This window comes from Protomyctophum parallelum (assembly GCF_964188405.1).
Source record: "Protomyctophum parallelum genome assembly, chromosome: 21".
Classification (NCBI taxonomy): Eukaryota; Metazoa; Chordata; class Actinopteri; order Myctophiformes; family Myctophidae; genus Protomyctophum; species Protomyctophum parallelum.
In genome coordinates this window covers 16,926,227-16,940,773 of record NC_139713.1, presented here as the reverse complement: position 1 = coordinate 16,940,773, position 14,547 = coordinate 16,926,227, and the positions used below count along the sequence as shown (strand labels likewise).

The window sequence follows — 14,547 nt, the reverse complement described above, 5'->3', positions numbered from 1 at the left end:
GTACAGCATGGTCCCAGACTGTATTGGTACAGTATTGCTCCATCATGTATTGGTACAGTATTGCTCCAGTATTGCGCCATCATGTATTGGTACCGTATAGCTCCAGTATTGGAGTATTTCTCCAGTATTGCTCCATGTATTGGTACAGCATGGTCCCAGACTGTATTGGTACAGTATTGCTCCATCATGTATTGGTACAGTATTGCTCCAGTATTGCGCCATCATGTATTGGTACCGTATAGCTCCAGTATTGGAGTATTTCTCCAGTATTGCTCCATGTATTGGTACAGTATTGCTCCAGTATTACTCCAGTATTGCTCCAGTATTGGTACAGCATGGTCCTAGACGGTACTGGCCTGGTGTTGGTCCAGTGTGGGAACATGGAGTATTTGTGGCCGGTAAAGCAGTGGGTGGTGGGGTGTAGCATCTGTGATGGATAAGATCCAGGGCTGCTGCCCCAGCCACCAGTTGCCTCAGGAAAAGCCCCCCTCCTAACACACACAAACACACACACACACACACACACACACACACGTGTGCACGCACCAGCAAACACACTGCCATACCCATTCTCCTGTATTCGTGCATGCACAGGAACAGATGGAAGTGTGTGCGTGCGTGCTCGCATGCGCGTGTGTGCGTGCATGCGTGCATGCGTGTGTGTGAGGGCCTTAATGGAGCCATCAAAGGTAAAACTGGGAGCCCAGGGTTGAGTCGACGGGGAAGCATCTGGAGAGCCTAGCCGTTTGAACAGAGAAGGCAGGAATGCCGGCTAATTAGACTCTGTGCGCGTGCGCATGTGTGTGAGACACAGAGTATCTGTGCATGAGTCCACAAACATGTACTGTACGGTATACTGTATAGACTGCATAGAACTTGCGGTGCAAAGTGACATGTTTTCCATAACTAAAAAAGGTTGAATGCCAACAACTGAAACCACAACAATTAGACAGCACTGCGCTGGCAACTGTAATGTAAATGAAAAGAAAAAATGGAAAAAAAAATGCGGGAAATGCAGACCGCTGTCACATACACCCCCCCCCCCCACACACACACACACTCCCCCCTCCTTGAAAAACTATTTTTTGCCCCTCAGTCATTGCACTGTGAAATGTTTTGACAGAAACTGGCAGTGTTCGTGTTACAAAGTCAACTGCGTTACAAGAATCGCAATACCTCAGACGGCTGCATTTTTTCCCCTTGATCTAACCACCATTAACATCACTGTGAATTTGCCTCACTTGGTGTTTCATTCTAAATGAGAGTTGCGTAATGTTCTGCGGTGGTTTTAGTGGTGCTGTTGGTGTTAACCACTTAAAGCCTTATATGTGCTTTGCTGATGCTGAACACGGTCCCCCAGGGCTCTACACTAGGCCCGCTCCCGTTTTCCCTTTACACCAGTCTTTCCTAAACAATGGGTTGTGAGTAAATATATTTTACAAAAAAAAAGTGTTTCCTACAAAATACATCTACACACAATGCACCATGAGGGTGCGTTTGGATTGGGATCCCGGGGTGACACCAAATGTATATCTTTTGGGTCTCGAGTTGAAAGGTTTGGGTTCTCCATTTCTACACCAAATATATCTTAAGCTAAAGTTAAGCCCATCGCAACAGGCTCACACCGACCGCACTGCATTGCCAATGGGAAAGACGTGAGTGAGCTTGTAGATGGGCTGCATCGCAACACCAGCACACACCGAAAGTGTACGCTTTATACTTTGTTGCACGACTGTGTAACAGCAAAATGATCTCAGCCCATGCGGACTGGAATGATCAAGTCTGTGGCAGAGGAAATTTAATGCTATCTAGTTGGCTGGGTAGGGTAGGCAGACCTGGTATTTTAAACATCGGCTTTACACTCAGGTGATCCTATTTGTTTTGTTTTCAGAATAATCTGGACTTGCTTTTCTTTGTGTACTTCGGCCAGTTTTAAAATCACACACAGCTTGAACAGTGCGGTTTTGGCCCCCTCTGCCCAGAGAGAGAAAGAGAGAGGGAGATGTGTAAGTGTTCCTGTCAGGAAAGGAAATAAAATCATTCTGTAGGCAAGAATAAGATAAATAGAACAGTGAGCATAGGTCACAACTCGTTCTTCTATACTGTACTACTGCACCCCAAGACATGCGCCCTGCAGTCGGCAACAGACTGGGGACCCAACCCCGTGTCAACTTCATGAAAATGTGATATTATGGAGTGCCATGTGTGGCCAAACAATGAAATACAAAACAAAAAAGAGTGATGAAATACCGTGAAATAGGTTTTGAAAACAAAATCTTTTTAACCCAAGAATTCTACGTATGAAAAACTTGTTTGGTCGTGCTGAAAATGAGAAACAGACCGGTGTTTTCTCAGCTCTGGTCAGAGCCACTGGCCAGGGATGACTTTGATGTGGGCAGTTAGTGTAGGATGATACTGTTTTCAGCCACATGAGTGTAAACCATAGTACCTCGACGGAACTTGCAGAATTTCTATTCCCGGGCCGGCCCAACATGAGCTTCTTTTCTTGTTCTGTCACGTCTCCGAAATGAGAGAACTATTAATCGGGCGCTTAGGAACAGGAGAAAAAAAAAATCTAAGAAACAACCTGCTCAAGATATATTGGAAACAGCTGGGATTTTGCAACGATGAAAACCTGTTAGTTTCAAATAATTCATTTTCATGGCACAACTCTGTAGGAGGCAAGCGGTCTCGGAGAGGGGTGTGCCGCGTGCGTGCACGGCGCGTGCATGCGCGTGTGTATTTGGTTTGTTGGTCCGGAGCACACAGCAGAAACTGTATGTTTTATGTGTTTTGAAATGTTACATAATAATAATGTCATAGATACCACGTCATATATGATTAGCCTGAGCTAACGTGTTTCTGGTCTAGAGGGGCGGGTCGCGGCTGAGATTTGCGCACGCCCTGATTGGATCTCATCGATCTGTCCGTCACCCCCGGCCCCTCCTCTCCCCCCTAGTGCAGCGCTACGTCACATCATTTGGAGCGACGCCCACCCGGAAGGGTTGACTCCCACTTTTAGACCAGAGCGGCCAATGCGTTCCTCCAGGCTTTCAATTTTTGCACCAACAAAAATGAAAGCCTGGTACCGAGGCTATATATGATTGATGTCATAGACGGTCCATAGTATGATCCACATGCAAGCCTGCGATAACTGTTAATATTCACATTTCACTTTTTTGGTTTTGTTTATTAAATACATATTTCAAGCATCTTGTTTGTACTGCGAGGTTGCTTGCTACAGTCACATTATTTATATATTTCTGATTGTTTTGTCTTCTCCATTGGTATACATTTCTTTCCACCCATCAGTCATTGCCATGAGTTACACAGACGTCAATTCCCGTGTCATTGCAAATCTGTCATTTTCAGTCACTTTGTTGCTATACTTTCAAAGTCGTAAACTAATGCAATTTAAACATGATATGCTATAAACACAGACACAGAGGTCCCTTTTTGCAAGGCAGGGGAGAAACAAAAAGTATTTTCATGGACATGACTTTCTTTTTTAATATCAAAATGTTTTGGGAAAAATGTATGGCTCTAGGAATATACACAGCAAAGGGGGGTTCTTTTTGGAATTTGGAATTGGAAGAAAGAATCAAGACATCATAACGTAAAAGCTCTCACTGGGTGAGGGGTAGTGTTCCCAACGCTGTTAACGAGTGAGGTTATTTCACAATACACACACACGCACCACAGACCGGCTATGTGTGTGTGTGTGTGTGTGTGGACCCCCACTCAACTCACCGCAGACCGGCTGCGTGTGTGCGTGCGCGCGTGTGTGTGTGTGTGTGGACCCCCACTCAACTCACCGCTCTAGTTGTTCGTAGTGCTGATGAGGTCACCATGTGAGCAGTCGCAGTATAATCTTCAAAAAGCCCTTGGATAAACAGTGGAAACATTTTCACAACCTCCCCTAACCTTTAGGTTCAGGCTGGAGTCTCACTGGCCATGTTCCTAGAGGCAGGGGGCAACCAGGGTGCAGGGGAAGGGGCGCGCGTGTGTGTGTGTGTGTGTGTGTGTGTGTGTGTGTGTGTGTGTGTGTGTGTGTGTGTGTGTGTGTGTGTGTGTGTGTGTGTGTGTGTGTGTGTGTGTGTGTGTGTGTGTGTGTGTGTGTGTGTGTGTGTGTGCACTATTTGTGTGTGTGTGTGTGTGTGCACTATTTGTGTGTGCTGATGGAAGTGAGAGAGGAAGGAAGCCTTCTATTTTTTCTTCTCAGCCTCCCTCTGTGGCCCTTTGGTGTCCATTAGTTAGACAGTTGAACCTGAGTATAAAGAAAATATTTGATACAAACATTTGATTCACCTTATTGGGATATATTCAATGTGGAGTCAAATGATTAATCCATTAAGTTACTAAACTCCTTATAGCGCAGTGGTTTTCAACCTTTTTCATATCGAGGCTCATTATTTATTCAGCATTTGAGCCACAGACCACCGTTTTGATAGAGATTTTGGCTCGCAGACCCAAAACTAAGGAATATTTTGTTGAAGTTGGACAAGACTTTGTCCACAATTCCATGCTGTATTGATGTGGTGTCATATGGGAGATAACAGGGAAACGTTGGTCAAAATAAGAATTATTTTTGTATAGACTTCTAAGTATAGCCTAATGCAGGCGTTTAACAATAATGTAACTTTTGAGAGTGTAAAATTAAACCAAAAGGACCCTTTTTACGCTCTCAAGAGTTAAAGATCTAATGAAGGTCCATTTGGTCACCAACTCTCCATCATTTAGCTGGGGACCACCAGGCTGGAAGCCCCTCAAGGACCACTGGTTGAACATCACTGGTATAGTGTGTTGGACAGTGGATTAGTTAGGGATAATATAATACTCCAGTGCATGTCTTGCTTGTTGCGAGTCTGCAGCTCCAAGATGGTTGGAGTTAGGCTCTTGTTTATTATATTACAGTTGGTGGTAATACAATAAATTTCCATGGGAGCTTGATCCAGTCTGCACACTCTATTGTTTCTGTGTTGGAGATGGAAGCCAGACACAAAACAAGGTAGGGAAAAAAACGAGGGAGAATCGAAAAAGAGATGAGTGAAGTGAGGAAAGCAACGTCTGTTTAGTTGTTTGGTGGAGAGGACATAATCGCTGAGAGGAATACATCATGGATGAACGCTGGTGGTAAGAAGTACTCAAAAAAGTAGCGATGCCACAGAGTGAACGTATACTTTGTTACAAGTGGATTCAAAATCTTGCTTATGTGAAAGTATGTACATCAACATATTTAATGTAGAACAAGTGAAAGTCATTGTACAGAATGATAGATACCATGTCATTGGTTGATATTTAATGTGGTCGTCATCACTTCAATGTTGCAGCTGGTACAGATGGAAGTGATTTGAATAGTAACTTAATCCATGTAATAATATATTTAGGCCTAATTCAAATACATTTATTTTATTTTATTAATCTGCTGTAAATCTGCAAAGTAACTAAAGCTGTCAAATAAATCGGGTTGTATAAAAACTACTATATTTCTCTCTTTAAAGTACACTGCCTCTTAAATGTACTTGAGTATGTGCACTTGGTGACTCCCCCCCCCCCCCCCCTCCCCTGCACGAAGCAAGTGAGTGGAGGTGAAGTGTGAGAAATAAGAACAAGAGAAGAAGGGTGGGAGAGAGAAAGTGGTGAGAAAGAAAAAAGAAAAAGGAGAATTGCACTAAATGAGATACAATGAGAACTGTCAGAGGGAACCAGACAACTTTACGGCGACCACCCACAAAGCATGGAAGAAAGACAAAAAACTAATCCAAGGCAATAGCAGCCAGCAGCAGAAAGCCCGCGTTACAAGCAGTGATTTATGAAAGCACTTATTGATAGACTGCTCCGTTGCACACAAAAAAACAAAAAGAAAACAAGCACCGGGTGTTACGGAATCAGACGTCTGTGTTCCATACAGGAGTAAGAGAGTCCCTGAGTGTGAATGGATCCATTCGGAATTCTGAGAGGGTTACAGATGCAGTTGTGAAAACATGTAGGACAGAAACTAGAAAAAAGAGATACGAGAGCTACAGTATGAGCAACAAGTACTACTGCTAAAACTACTACAATTATACTACTACTACTACTTCTAATAATAATGATAACTAGAATGCACTCTGTCGAGGTGCCAACTTGCGCCTTGCACACAAGTGCGCAAGCAGAGCGTGCCAATTACTGCTACTAACTAATGTATATGTCTTACAACAACTGACCCATTATTGACCTTATACCAACCTTGAAACGTACCTTATTGACGTCACCATCAACAGCCAATAAGGAACCACCATTCTTACCCCGACCGACATACATGCATGCATGCATGCATACATAGTTACATACATACATACATAGTTACATACATACATGCATAAATGCATACATACTTACATACATACATACATGTGCGTTCTGCTTTTGCAAGTAATTACAAGCCAATAATAACTAGACAAGTGTGGTTGCCGCAGTCGCTTACATAGGCCCCTCCCACTAATAGTTGCTACAACCTCCGTCCAATTGTCCTTGACTCTCTTGAAAAGTAATTTAAAAATTTCGCTTGAATAGTTTGGTCTTCTGCCTCTGCAATGGAATTTATGTATTTATAAACGATTGTAAAACATAGATTGGTTACAACAACAGCCAATAGCTACTACAAACGTTATGCAAAGCTCGGCCAAACACAGCGGAAGTTAGGTAGGTTACTCCGGAAGAATAATAGGAAAGTGTGACAATAACTATAGTCTGCTTGCCCTTTGGCCAACCACACTAATAATAATTATTGTAATAATAATAAAGAGTATAAGCACCTAGTAATGTACGGGGATTAGGAAAACCAGGACATTTAGGTACACTATATAACTGTCAAGGTTATATAGTGTAAGGTCACTTTGTTTACAACTGACAGATTCCTACGTCTGTCAGCACTACATTCTGGTGTCATACTATCTGACTACAAAACCCAGCAGCACTACATTCTGGTGTCATACTATCTGACTACAAAACCCAGCAGACATTGCGGTTAAACACATTCTAAAGTGCTTCATAAACAGTTTCCTCCTACAGTTAGAAAGCACAGCTCTCTCTGTGTGTGCGTGTGCGCGCACGCCCATGTTAATGTTCCTAGCTGGCCTGCTTTTATGAAGGTTGTGACGCTGCCCTGGGTTACACACACAGGTGTTTGCCCTTAGTCATTCCCCCCCCAATTTCTTTTGGAAATGTCGGGACCCCTTCTATTTTTTACCCTTCTTCTTCCATGTTTGTTAAAAGAAACCTCCATGTTATTTCAAAGTCAATGTCAATCATTAAAGAAAGAAATAATAATCTTCAAAGCCTTGAAATGTTTAAAATAAAGATTTCGGCTGGGGGTCCAGGGCAGAGAGAGTACAGAGAGAAAGGTGGGCGGACTAACGAGATTCAAGATTTTGTATGTGATGCATTTCATATACGTAGTATATAAGTATATATTTTAACACAAATACAATACATCTGTCACGACCTCAGGTCAAAACAAACGCATATGCTGCACACAAACACACACACACACACACACACACACACACACACACACACACACACACACACACACACACACACACACACACACACGTTCCTCCATCAGAAACTATTGTTGCAGTCTAAGCCCTTTTGTTGCAAGTTACCCAGTCTTTCAACTCACTAGGCCAGCTAGACGGAAGGCTTCTGGTAAGTGGTATAAGCGGAGCATAAAAGAGCCCTGTGCTCTTGTTCCTGGATCACCACATCAAACAGGTTTAACCACATGAACCCCAGTGTCATTATAGTCTGAACCTCAGCGTGATAATGGGTGAACATCCTGCAACAAATAGGCTAGCTATAGCATTCGGCGGGAATAGATCTACAAGACTCACAAGCCTGAGCTTGTACAGTATACATGTAGATCGGCTATTTTCTTTGCGAAGGGATTTTGTTGTAGAGGGGAAAGAAAGTGGGGCACCGAGTATAGAGCCCTGGGGGACTCCGGTCAACCAAAGTATATTTAAGGTTTTAAGTGGACGAGAGAGTGCTCACAAATGTCAGCTACGGTGGAGATGGCATTTTTACGACGTGTGTGTGTGTGTGTGTGTGTGTGTGCGTGTGCGTGTGCGTGCGCGTGTGTGTGCACGTGTGCGTGCGTGCGCAATGCAGCTGTTTATCAGCAGACCTCACAAGAGAACGAATAGTACAAAAGTGGACTGCAGTGTAAATAAGCACAAAATAACATTACTTAACAGGAGACGATGAGAATGGGGAGAGAGCCAAAGTAGAGAACAAGACAGAGACATACTGTATATACCGTAGAGTCACGGTCAGGAAGATGGAACAGCATGCGTATATAAACCATAATAGAACAGCGTAATAGATGGTAGCATGAGAAAGCCAGAGACAGAAAATGAGGATCTATATAGAGTGCTCAAGCAGAAGCACTTAGTGGCCAGATGCCTCCAGATGAGTCTGAATGCCTGAATGATTTAGCCCTGATCAAAGAATGATGTGACAGGGCTCCTAAAGTGCATCCCCCTGGCCTCCTCCGCTTGTCTTTGAACCGCTATAAAATCACACCAGGGCTGCAGGATGTTACAAATCTACTGTCCTGTCCTCTCGGAGACTGAAGGTCAAAGAGAGGCGATGATTGGACATGATGCGCAATAAAGTCTCATGCTGTATTTTAATCCTCCGTTGCTGCCTTTTTCCTTGATGCATACCATGCATCCAAAACGGACTGAAATGGATTTTCTTTTTTTTTATAATAATATAGATGCAGCGCAATTGTTTTGTAGGAGCTGTCAAACTACACCACCGTTCAATACAGGTTTCCGCCCCGCTGTCTAAAACTGCTACCACGGGGCACCCCGTCGGTGACAACAGTTGACTTTACCAATTATTCCACCAGATGATGCCTGTTTACTTTGGGATGTGATGCCCCTGTTTTTTTTTTTCCCCGCGTCCTCTCTACCGTGTCTGTGACCCCCTCTCCACTTCCTACAGGCCCGAGACCCCTTCACCTAATCCTCTCTAACCCCTGATAGCTTTATGGCTTGGTATAATTGACTTTAGGATGAGAGGAAGAAAGGGCCGGGAACCACAGCTTAAACCCGTAATTGGTTCAGGCATGGAAACTGATACAGACGCGGCAGTGCAGCGGCCACGCAGGCCTCCCTCCCTCCCTCCCTCCTGCCCGTGTGCCTTGCCTGCCAGCCCGTGCTCCCCTGGTCAGAAAAACAAACATGGAATGGAGAAATGTTTTTTCCTGGCTCACGCCTCGGTCCCATGGCACACGTACGGCCTGCCAGCTAACCGCTGGGCGAATGGAAGAGGCGTGGGGGCCGCTCTCAGTTCTGTGACTGTCGCACAGTTAAGAGAGAGAGAGAGGGGGGGGGGGCTAAAGTTTAGGTTTACCCAAAAGCATCATACTAAGGCTATTCAGGTTATTCACATTTAAAAAATGCTGCAATTCTGCAGTTGATATATATCCACCGTTTCTGAGATCTATACACATTTGAGAAAGGTCATCAGGTTTGCCAATGATAGTAAAAGTCTCCGGCACAGAAATTATTTATTAATTAATACAAGTTTTGCAAAGAAACATCTCTCTCTCTCTCTCTCTCTCTCTCTCTCGCCTATATTATTATATTTATCATTTAAAACTTTAAAGTTATAGGCTGACACCTCCATGCATTACATTTGATGCATTTTTTTTTGCATTTACTCTGAAGAAAGAAGCAATGAGTATAGGGCAGTGACATATAGGCCTACAGCAAATGGCCTATGCAGCTATACTAGGAATTGAACCGGGGACTCACCGTCAGGCAACCATTCAACCATCACGTGGGCCCATTTATCCATCCCTTAGTGTGTGTCGACAGTCCTCTTGTTTGCTGTTTTAAACATAAATTAAATTAAGGAGCACCAGTGTGAGCTCCTGCTGTACAGTACCTTTCCAACAGGCCAGTTCTAAAGTACCAATCTGTAGTACAAAACTGTATGAGCTTATATACCCCCCCCCCCCCCTCCTCTATCTGCTTCAGGTGTGTTGGAGATCAAATCAGTGGATGTTGGAGTGGTGGCGATCAAAGGCCTCAGCAGTAACTACTACCTGGCCATCAAAAAGAGCGGAGAGCTGTATGGAGCGGTGAGTTCACATATTCCATCCATCTTTAACCGCTTATCCGTAGTCGGGGTCGGGGGGGCAACAGCTCCACCAGAGAGCTCCAGACTTCCCTCTCCAGAGCGACATCAGTGACTTCCTCCTGGGGGATCCCGAGACGTTCCAAGGCCAGTGAGTCGATGTGTTGTGTTTCCTCCAACTGCGCCTTAGTCTGCCCCGGGGTCTCCTCCCAGTGGGACGTGCCTCGAGGACCTCCCTAGGGAGACGCCCGAGAGGCATCCTAACCAGATGCCCGAACCACCTAAGCTGGCTCCTTTCCTAGGCGAATAAGCAGCGACACTACTCCGAGTCTCTCTCGTGTGACTGAACTTCTCACCCTATCGCTAAGGGAGATGCCAGCCACATATTCCAGTGGTTTTCAGCCAGTGGTCCTTGATGGGGTTCCAGGTGGTCCCCATGCTAAATGATGGAGAGTTGGTGACCAAATGGACCCTTATAGGTAAAATGAAACCAAGGGTCCATTTGGTTTCATTTTACACTCTCAAAAGTTAGATTATTGGTAAACGTCTGCATCAGTTAATTTATAATAAGTCAACACAATTAGAGAATGTAGAAGAATTGTTATTTCAATCAACATTTGGCCTGTTATCTCTCCTAATGGTACCAACATTAATACAGCATGGGATCTTATCCAACAATGGCAACAAATGTATTCTACATGTTGGGTCTGAGAGGCTAAATCTCATCAAATGGTGGTCCGTGGCTCAAGGGCCCAATAAATAATGACCCTTGATACGAAAAGGCATATTCAGCCACTTGTAAGCGGCAACTTTGTACCACACTGATCCGACGGTCAAACAACAGTGCAACGTGAGAGCTCAGGACTGGACCATAGTTCCCTTCCCACCCTGAAAGCTCAAGGATAGGATAGGAGAGGAGAGGAGAGGAGAGGAGAGGAGAGGAGAGGAGAGGCCCAGGTTGACACCAAAAGCTGAACTCCACGACACTGTACAAGCTCTCCACGAGTTAGAGACAAGTCCATCTCTGGGCTGTCTTGACTCTTGAGTGCTAAATAAAACCCCCCACAACAATGAACAAGGCTATTCCAGAAATATAGGCACCACAAACGGCACCAACCTGTGTGAGCCCTGTCCCGTCCACTACATTTACCTCCGCTCCCATTCAGAAACAAGGAAACACAATCTACCCTCAGCTTCTCTATTCTGCATCGGTCCCTCTGGGGGGAAGAGTGGCCCTTGTTTCATCTGTTTTCTCTGTCCCACTCCCCCCCCCTCCCCCCTCTTGTCTCTCCCGTTACTTTGAAAGGGCCTAACTTTCGGCGTGTCTCTCTGGAGTCGCACCACAGATGAAATGACACACGGTAGAAAGAAAGAAAGAAAGAAAGAAAGAAAGGCATTCTGCTGCATGGCCTGTAACCAAATTCCCATGACGTCTTCCGCAACCAGCTATAGTAACACACCAGTGGAAGGCCCGGGATAACATTACACTGGACGGGTTTAGAGACAGTGGCTTCTTTATCCGGGCAGTATAGTCGAATGAAAACATTGTTTCATTATATCACGGACTGATACATGGAAATGAAACGCACGCAAATGGCACGCCTCGGTTTCTCTACCAACGTCAATTAAGTTAATTAAACCACTGAATGATAAACGCATTCATTATGCTCATAATGCTCATAATTTTGCAATCAATGTTTTTTTTCCGCATAGTTCGAATTTGCATGTCGAGCCATTTCTGGCCAGGGATTGCACATCTGGTGAAGTGTTAATGGCCGGTGCGTTCCCGCATGGAGACGTTGCTTCATTGCACTACTTTCATGTCACTTGTGATTGTTGTTTCAGTCCGATCGCTGTTTATTCAGCATTATTCACACCCGCTTTAATTGAGGGCCACGCATGCATGCAGGCACTCACAACGGGGGTTTGCACGCCAGACAATAGCGGATCTACAAGCTCACAGCGCGTCGCAGAAAATACGACATTGTGAGCCTGTGGATTGTCTGTTACTTTCGGCACGCCGAGTCTGTTGTACGGTGGAGTATAAATTATTGTGACCAATGTTGGTTACAGTAAACGGCTGCACAGTGTCTACAAACTATGCTCATTTTTGCTTTGGGAACATTCAGTTTCACTTCTGGAACCAATTTGAACAGCTGTGGCCTGGGAGAGTGAGAAAGACAAGAGAGCGTGTGTGCGGGTGTGCATGTGTGCGTGCATGCACACGCGTATACACACACGTCATGTGCGCATGTGTATCCACACGTACGTGCATGTGTGTGTACGTATGTGTGTTTTGCGGAAGGTACATTCTTGGTTGTGAGTATATCCACTGGCTGATTAAGTGATGGTGGGCTCTCGGCCACCAGTGGATCTTCCAGTAAACTTCTCTCAGATCCCCTTCTCTAAACTTCTCTCAGGTCTCCTCATTGACCTGTGGCTGTGGTCAGCAGGTCTCCTCATTGACCTGTGGCTGTGGTCAGCAGGGTAATGTAATGCAAGCCACAGTCATCGTGTGATTCACGTCGCAACGCTCGTCGTTTTGTCACAATGATTCCACTTCAGTGGTTCCCAAACTTTTTAACCCCCGGGAACCCAAACGATAGTGAAAATAGTACATCTACAACTTGAAGCTCACAGCGTGTCGCAAGCTTGTAGATCGGCTATTTCCACTACTAGGCTACTTAAACATTTATTATTTTCTAATTTATCCTATAGACTTTTCTTTTTTATTTCTTCATGAAATTACTGAAAAAATATCATTGAATTTGTTTTTAAATCATGATAAATTTTGCTTTTCGTTCTGCTTAAATGGATGCTAACGGGTCCCTAACGTCCATTTGGTTCCATTTGTACACTCTCAGAGTTACAGACCCATTAGGGTCCATTTGGTTCCAAACAATCATTTAGCTGGGGACCCCCTGGAACTCCCTCAAGGACCCCTGGGAACCAATGTTATGTGAAGGTGAAGAGATCTGATGTGCAGTGTGTCGGGGATCGGATCAAATCAATCAATGAATCAATACATGGGTGTCAGTACATGATGTCATTGCCTATTCACAGCTTTGGCCATATATCGTACACAAACATAAACCGTATTAAGCATTATTCCTTAATGGATTACATCTTTAGATTTAGCATATTTTCCATTTTCTCATCTAAACGGTTAACAAACTGACGTCATAGCTGTGCCGCGCTACGAGCTATTCTTTTTAATTAATTAAAATGTGGTGCAAATCTTTGAATATATATTCTTTACCAGCGAACGTTTTTAAGTCAAATCTTTGCTTCTGGGAGGTCCTTGGAACAACATATTTTCACATGGGGGTCTGGCCAAATTCAGAAATTTCTGGGGGTCCTTGACATGGAAAAGGTTGAGCACCACTGGCAGTTTTCTGAAAAACCTAATGTTTCGATATCAGTCGTTCTCAAACTATTTCATGTCAAAAAGTATATGTAATTAACCCACATCTGAAAATGTTGTCCCTGCAGGGACCTCCGCAGAAGGAAAGATTTGACTTAACAACGTTCGTAGCTTGTAGATCTGCTATTTCTCAATAGCTATAGTAGAACATAATGCTTAAAACACCAAACACCGTCCTGAATGGGTTAGAAGTAGAACCCAGTAAAACACGACAATTAAGTAACTTTCGTAATCGATTCCCTATCCCAAGATACCGCTAGTTCCATGTGCCTGATTGTCATGCCATAGACCCTACTGAAATTAGCTGAATACAATGGCTTCCTCAGAAATCAAGGAAAATGTTCTGCAGTAATGTCAAGTCATAGTGGAGTCATAGTTTTGAGTCATAGTCAATGGGCTAAACATAGTAGACCACCACTATCGTCCTAAAGTCCTTTAACAAGCTTAAATTCAGTGTTGCTTTTTCAAGTGTCGGCTTTGATTTTGCTAAAAATAGTACAACAGTTTGTACATCCTACAATCAAATGTGTGAAAATCGTCCTCTGCATTAAATCAGGCTTTATGGCCTACTGTAGTACCAGCGGTGAGAAGATGAATCAAAGAGGAGACACTGTCACTGATTGGAAGAGGATTTGAGAAAGTTGAAAGCTCTCCAAACACATTTTTTACGGTCGTGTTGCTCAATGAACAAATAACACATTTTTCAACAAAGTGTGTTTTATGGTGGGGATACCCCGCGGTGCATCCGGTTTGGCCCGAGCGTCTATCGCTATGCAAACACGATTGGCTGTGTTCGCGGGAGGGAGGGAAGCCTGGAGAGGAACGGTGATCTTTGTCGCCCGCGTGTGCTATGCCCGGCGCCTAGTCTGTCTCCGTGGGGACTGTTGGAACAACGGGAGGCGTAGGACGGCCTGTCTGTCTAAAAGACACCTGTCTTGTCTCTGTCTTGTCCGTGTTTAATGGCCGCTCCAATGCATTTCCAATGGAAG

The 14,547-nt window shown here is 44.3% G+C and overlaps 2 protein-coding genes across 2 annotated transcripts in view; one reads left to right on the top strand and one right to left on the bottom strand.

Annotated features, from left to right (window-relative positions):
• The window catches only part of nnt (nicotinamide nucleotide transhydrogenase), a 335,122-nt gene that overhangs the window by 124,279 nt on the left and 196,296 nt on the right, over positions 1–14,547 (bottom strand). The gene's annotated exons all lie outside the window — the stretch shown is intronic.
• The window catches only part of LOC310879095 (fibroblast growth factor 10-like), a 37,086-nt gene that overhangs the window by 19,860 nt on the left and 2,679 nt on the right, over positions 1–14,547 (top strand). Inside the window, exon 2 of the mRNA XM_083793524.1 lies at positions 10,035–10,138. Within this exon, the coding sequence (XP_083649650.1) occupies positions 10,035–10,138 (104 nt within the window). The remainder of the gene's footprint in view (positions 1–10,034; positions 10,139–14,547) is intronic.